Here is a 6,763-nt window from a genome sequence, read left to right on the forward strand (position 1 = left end):
ACAAAAGATTTAGGGGGACACACAGACACCTTACTTATTTTGAGACAGAGTCTCTGTATGTGGTTCTGGCTGTTGAGGAACTTGCTTTTTGATCACATTGGCCTGGGAACTCAGAACCACCTGCCTCTGTTTCCTGAATGCTGGGATGAAGGTTGTGGACCACCAGGCTCCACAAAAGACACTTTTTCTTTTTTGTTTATTTTTCAAGACTGGGTTTCTCTGTGTAGCTTTGTAGCCTGTCCTGGCACTCGCTCTGTAGACCAGGCTGGCCTTGAATTCAGAGACCTGCCTGCCTCTGCCTCCCAGAATGTTTGCCTTTTAATAGGAGCTATAGGACAGTTTTGGATGAGAGCCTCATACGGAAAGATGTAAAGACCGGGAGAGGGGTCACCGCCATCATCTACCACACCATGTATTCCAGCACTATAATCTGTCCCGTGATCAGGTGTGGTGGTGCAACCTGTGGTCCTAGTACTGGGGAGGTTCAGGCAGGATTTTGGCAAACTCAAGGCCAGCATGACAATATCACCCCCCCCCCACCAGAACAAGCAAGCAGGAACACAGAATCGGACCCTGACTGTGAGCAGTCATTGCAAAGTTACTGCTTTTTCTCTTCTCTCTCTCTCTCTCTCTCTCTCTCTCTCTCTCTCTCTCTCTGCTCTAACTCTTGTGGTTCTTGGTCTAATCTGCTGCTTTGCGTGTCTATGGGTAATGTTTGTTGATTTTTTAAAACTTACGCAATTGTGACGGAAGGTATTTGGACAGAAGAGGCAGTCGTGTTCTGATACACTAACCAGGCTAGAGCTAACGTGCTGTATCCTCATGACCTGTATGTGTTCTTCCTACGAGTATATTTCAATATGTATGTAATATAGTCACATACACATTAATTTCTTTGTAAATGTTTTACTCCATTTGTGTTTGCATGTGTGCCTGAGCACACGGTACGACATATGTGGAGGTCAGAGGGCACCTTGTGGGACCAGGGTGGACGGGGGACTGAAGTCAGCTGGTCAGGCCTGGTGGTAGCAAGTGTTTCAACGGGCCAGGCCATGTTGCTGTTCTTATTTTATGAATGTGTTAAAAGCCAACTCACCAATCCTTTAAAGAATTAGGAACTAACGTGTGACGTGTGCGTGGTTAGGGGCACCTGTGGCACGGCACATGTGGAGGTCTAAGGACAACGTTGTGGGGTGGGTTCTCTCCTTCCACCTTTCTGTAGCTCGTAGAGTCTGACTTCAGGCTGCCAGACTGCAGCGCCTTCGCCTGCGGAGCCGCCTCGCTGGCCCGATTCTTGATTCTTTACGCAGGCAGCGTGTTTCTCTTTAATGTGACGAACGCTGGAAAAAAAGTCTCCTCATACACGTGGTCTAGCACATTTCCCCAAATTTATTTTTGTTTTTATGCTTAAGTCAAATACAAAAACATTCATAATATTATAGAATATTATACACTCACTAGGAATGTTGATAAAGATATTTGTTTATTCATTCACTTGGAGTTCTTAAGTAAAACAGTATAATAGAAAATAAGTTAGAAAAGACTGTATATTCCAAAATACTAAAAGTGATCACTTAGGGGCAGTATAAAAATACACAGAGCATTGCTATCATTGAAGTTAACTAAACCGAGGCGCTTGTGTGAACCCCCATGCTCACATTCTCACTCAGGCTACCCCCAACGCCTCAGCCACACCCCCTCCCACTACTCCTGCCCCACTCCAGGCCAGGTGGGCTAGAAGTTACTTTCTCATACAATCCATTGGGTGTCCACAGTATTGGGGTGGTAGTCCAAGGCCAGCCTGAGAACCTTCCTGTGGGCACACAGGACTCACAGACTCCCACTGTCCCACACAGGTCAGATGACTGTAACCTTGTCCAGCTCTTCCCTCTCAATATCAACTACAGAAGCCCGAAAGGTCTGTCAGCTATGAGGAACAGGTTCACAACAGAGGTCTAAGTGTCACGGTTAGGCCACAGGAGATATCCATTTCAGGACCCTAAGAATATTTTATTAACAATTAACAAGATTTCCTCTTTTCATGTGTGGCATTAGGGCAAGAACAGGTCTACGTGACTTCCTTCTAAGGGGCAAAAAACCCCAGTCAAGAAAGCGAAGCTCACAGTCTCTGCCACCAGGTGGCGTCATAGACCAGTCCACAAGAACCTGGATGGGTGGTGGCAGCCACTCTACCTAGCTCCTCCCTCCTCCTGGCTCCACAGCTGTCAACAGCTGAACCAGAAGAGATGAGGTAGGGCAGGAGGGAGTTTTCTTAGCCCTGGCAAGACAGAATGAAGACCCAAACGCCTTTCTTCTTCTTCTCTTTTAATACCTAGATATAAAGATCCCAGAACCGACCACAGTAACAACAGGGGCATGTTGGCAGGTCCCTTCCAGGGCTGTCCTGAGCACCTGCCATGTGCCCAGCTCACAGGCCCCATTCTAGGAGGAGCTGGGGGCTAGGGACTGCCTTCAGCCCACAGCCTCTCAGACCTCTGTTGGAAATGTGTGGTCCCAGTGGAGGAGGTCTTCCCTTGAGCCAAGATGAAGGTTATTTCTTGTGGAGAAACTTCATTTTATTGCCTAAAAAGGAAAGAAAGTATGATATAGAGATGAATACTTTGCATTGGTATGGATCTTGGTTTACTGGTACAAAGTCAAGGTCAATTTTCTTACATTGTGTATATATATTTCTGCTCTTGATTAAAGTACTGTGTTTGTACAGCTCATTAAGAAATATAGGTTAATAGTTATCTATAATAGTCAAGCTTGTAGTCATGTTAGTTTTCTAGATGTACAGAGATGTACTATAATTCTTGTTTGATACCTGTTTTGTTATATGTAATTTTACTATGTTAAAATTAAAGCCTTCCTTTTTGTTTAAACAGAAAAAGGGAAATGGTGTGGGAGGTCCTTCTGTCTTGTGTTGCTTTTATTGGTTAATGAATAAAGAAACTGGCTTGGCCTATAGCAAGGTAGAATTTAGTTAGGCAGGGAAAACTAAGCTGAATGCTGGGAGAAAGGAGGTGGAGTCAGAGAGAAGCCATGGAGCCACCGGAGACAAAAGCGCTGAAACTTTGCTGGTAGGCCACAACCTCATGGTGATGCACAGATTAATGGAGATGGGTTAAATTAAGATGTAAGAGTTAGTCAGAAATATGCTTAAGCTATTGGCCAAACAGTATTGTAAATAATATAGTTTCTGTGTGTTATTTCGGGGCTGAGCAGCCGGGAACAAGAGGCCTTGTGGGAGGGAGGAAGGGAAGGGCACAGGAAAGTATTGTCGGGCACAGGAAAGTATTGTCGTGCACACGTGGAGGACTCAGGAGAACTGTGTGGAGTCACTTCTCTCCTCCCACCTTTACGTGGATTCTGGGAATTGAACCCAGGTCCTCAGGCTCCTGTGGCCAGTGCCTTCACCTGCTGAGCCAGCTTGCTGGCTGTGTCATGGAACTGCTGACTTTTTCCTGCCTTCCCCTCCCCAATGCAGGGGCGCAGGTATGTACTACTATTCTTAGAGGGGCCTCCTTGCTAATTAAACTGTAGTTCTGATGCTGGCGTCTTACTCTCCTACTCAGGGGCTCTGGGAGGCCGGGTGGAGTTCCGCTTATATCATTCCCTGTCTGGCCCCAGGCCTGCTTCCTCTATTGGGTTCCCAAAAGGCTTAGGAGGGGACTGTGGCAATGATGACAATGTTGTCACATTAGAGAGGCAGTCAGTCTAGTGCCAGCTTCCTGTATCACTGAGGGTTCGTGGCTCTGGGGTCTGCAGTAGCTAAGAGTTCAGGAGAGACGGTTTCGATTGAGACGGGTGATGGGGATTCAGGCCTTACCCAGACCCTTTAGGAACTTATTGACTCCGCTGTGTTCTCCGCTGGGCAAGGTTTCAAGGTATTCCTGGGCTCGGACCTCAAACAGACCTGGGGACAAGAGACACTGGGACATTTTAGATCCTTTGCGCTTCTTCACAAACCCCTTCCTCGCCAGAACAGGTAAGGGAGGCCTTGCTTCAGAGAGGCAGCTGTGCCTACAAACATGCTTTCAGGCCTGAGGCTTATAAGGACTTTTACTAACCTTGTAATTGCCGTGTAATAGCTGTCTGTGGAATGCTGCAAAAGCCTGCTCACACATGAGGTCCCATTTCGTTCCTGCTACCTCCTCCCCTCTCCCCAGACAGGGTTTCTCTGTGTAGCCCTGGCTGTCCTGGAACTCATTCCGTAGACCGGGCTGGCCTCGAATTCACAGGGATCTGCCAGCCTCTGCCTCTCTCCCAAGTGCTGGGATTACAGGCGTTCATCACTGCCGCCCCCCACCCTTCTGCTACCTTTCCCTACCAGTTAGTGACCTAGTGACCTGTAAACCTGCCTAAAGTGAAACTGGCGGCTCTCCTGAAGAGAACCTCGGATGAGGCCAGTCCCCTCATACCCTGTAATTAAATTTCTCTTGTCCTGTGGAAATCCTTGTCAGAGCCTCAAGCGTGGCTGCCTGTCTCTCCCGTGTAAACAGCTATGGGAGTGTGGGCTCCGAGCTGAGTTCACAGCACCAGAGAAATCCCAGGGGTGGGGCCAGTTGCTCTTCTAGAACCTTCTGGGCTCTGTGTAGCCATGCTCCAGAGGCAAGGGCCTTCCCTTCCCAGGTTTAGCTCCCATCAGAACCCCCTTTACCAGCATTTCTAACTACATTCCCAGAATGGCCGAGACAAGGGACCAAGTGGCTGGGACACGTGTCTGTCATTTTTTGCTTCTTGTTCCCTTTCTCCCTAGGAGCATGTTGGAGCCAGCACAAATGGGGACAGGGAGAAGTAAGAGAGAATTCAGAGAAGAGGGAGAAGAAAGGCTGGTGTGGATGGTCACGGAAGCAGGATGCCAGATTCTGCAGCGCTGGCCCAAGGCTGCTGGTACCAGAACAGACTCTCCTGAATCTTTAACCCCTCCACAGTCCCTAGATAGGAGCAGGAAGAAAGGCAGCTGGGAAGAGCAGAGAGGGCTGCAGAGAAGCAGGAGGGACAGGGGAACCGTGGGAGAAGCAGACAGCTCAGGGTCACTGTTCAGGTGTGGCCGGATGACAGAGCTCCTGTGGAGGCCGCAATATTGTCCCTGCCTACATCCTTGTCTACACCCTTACCCGTGCTCCTTGGCCAGTTAGAGCCTAGGCAGCTGCACCCTCACTGCCCCAGCAGGGTCTGTGGTGTTCTGACCTTTGGCATCCTGCCTGCGTAGTTCCCGCTCCTGGATGAAGCCACGGAAAGTCTGGGTCTCCATGAAGACCTCCAGGAAGCGGCGCAGGCTCTTGGAGGAGACGGCTTTTCTGAAGGCCTCTCGCTGCAGGCTCCTCTCCTCGCCCGACGTCAGGAACAAGGAATAGTGGCCCACAATCTCCACGAAGAATCGGACAAAGGCTTCAGACACCACCTCATTCAAGGGGCTGGACTCAGGGCCTGAGCATGGGGGACAAAGTCCGGAACAGTAAGTTGGTGGGCCAGAGCCCAAGACAGTCAGTTACTGACAACAGCAGCAGCTTCCTCCCTCCGCAGCCACCCGCAACCATCTAAGAGAAAGGGCACCGAAAGCTGCCTTTTCCCCTCTTGAGGTATTTTAGGACCTAAATGGACAAAGTGGGAAAGATTCCTACAATTATGGCTGGAATGGAACCCAGACGAAAGGTGGAGCCCCACTTTCTCTCTCACCCATCCACCCAGCTGTTTCAAAGTCCTGGCGTTTACCATGTACGCAGTCCAGTGGGCCTCCATCCTGGTCAAAGGCCAGGTCGTTCCTCTGCTCCAGAATGTGTTCCAGGGCTACCTGAAGCTTCCGGGGCAGAATGGAATCCTCGTCCTCCATCTGTAGGGCAGGAGGTGGAGGTGGGCACAGTTACACCTGGCTAGCCAAGTCCCAGTCGCATCTCTGGGCGGGCAGCTCAGCTCATAGTTTAAACTGTGTGTGTGTGTGTGTGTGTGTGTGTGTGTGTGTGTGTGTGTGTGTGTGTAGGAATGTGTGGTTCTCTTGTTCCACCCTGAGGCTTACACGTTACCCAGGAGCCTTTACCTGTTGAGCTATCTTACCCACCCTTAGCTTTCATTGGAGGAACATGCTTAGAACCAGGGATTTGAGGTCCAAATCTCCACTCCAGTTTTCACAAGCCGTAAGAGCTCTGAACCTTCATTTGTCAGATGGGCCTCTTCTTAGACATTACACTTTATACAGTTCTCTTGTGAAAGTGCTTAGGGCTCCATGGGCTCTCGGTAGCTCTTCCCCACCGCCCTTAGCCACCACCACCTTCCTTGCCACTACCCACCAGCACCACCATCGCCAGCACCACCACTACCACCACCACCAAAACCACCAGCACTACCACCACCACCAGCACTGATATGACTGTTTATAAATCACTGAAAATAATTCCATCTGTTTTTGTTTTGTTTTTCGAGACAGGGTTTCTCTGTGGCTTTGGAGCCTGTCCTGGAACTAGCTCTGTAGACCAGGCTGGTCTCAAACTCACAGAGATCCGCCTGCCTCTGCCTCCCGAGTGCTGGGATTAAAGGCATGCACCACCATCGCCCGGCAATTCCATCTGTTTTTAACCTCCTCCCAATACATGCCTAATGTTTTGGTAGGTTTTCCTGTCAACTTGTTTTTGGAAGAACATGGTCTCACTGTATAGCTTTGACTAACCTGAAACTTAGCATGTAGACCAGGCTAGCCTTGAACTCAACAGAGATTAACCTGTCTCTGACTCCAGAGAGCTCGGGATTAAAGGCATGTGCT

At 49.4% G+C, this 6,763-nt stretch overlaps 1 protein-coding gene across 7 annotated transcripts in view; it reads right to left on the reverse strand.

The window, feature by feature from the left end:
* Positions 1 to 1,369: 1,369 nt before the first annotated feature.
* Positions 1,370 to 6,763, reverse strand: part of Dennd2a (DENN domain containing 2A) — a 96,840-nt gene continuing 91,446 nt past the window's right edge. For all 7 annotated transcript variants that reach the window (XM_050148076.1, XM_050148080.1, XM_050148077.1 and 4 more), the window contains 4 exons: positions 5,722 to 5,839; positions 5,197 to 5,436; positions 3,833 to 3,919; positions 1,370 to 2,583 (listed from right to left, as the gene is read on the reverse strand). In XM_050148076.1, coding sequence (XP_050004033.1) covers positions 2,552 to 2,583; positions 3,833 to 3,919; positions 5,197 to 5,436; positions 5,722 to 5,839 — 477 coding nt within the window. In that variant the 3' untranslated portion in view covers positions 1,370 to 2,551. The remainder of the gene's footprint in view (positions 2,584 to 3,832; positions 3,920 to 5,196; positions 5,437 to 5,721; positions 5,840 to 6,763) is intronic.

Source organism: Alexandromys fortis, unplaced genomic scaffold, assembly GCF_014885135.2.
Source record: "Alexandromys fortis isolate MF-2015 unplaced genomic scaffold, M_Fortis_MF-2015_v1.1 scaffold_57, whole genome shotgun sequence".
Taxonomy (NCBI): Eukaryota; Metazoa; Chordata; class Mammalia; order Rodentia; family Cricetidae; genus Alexandromys; species Alexandromys fortis.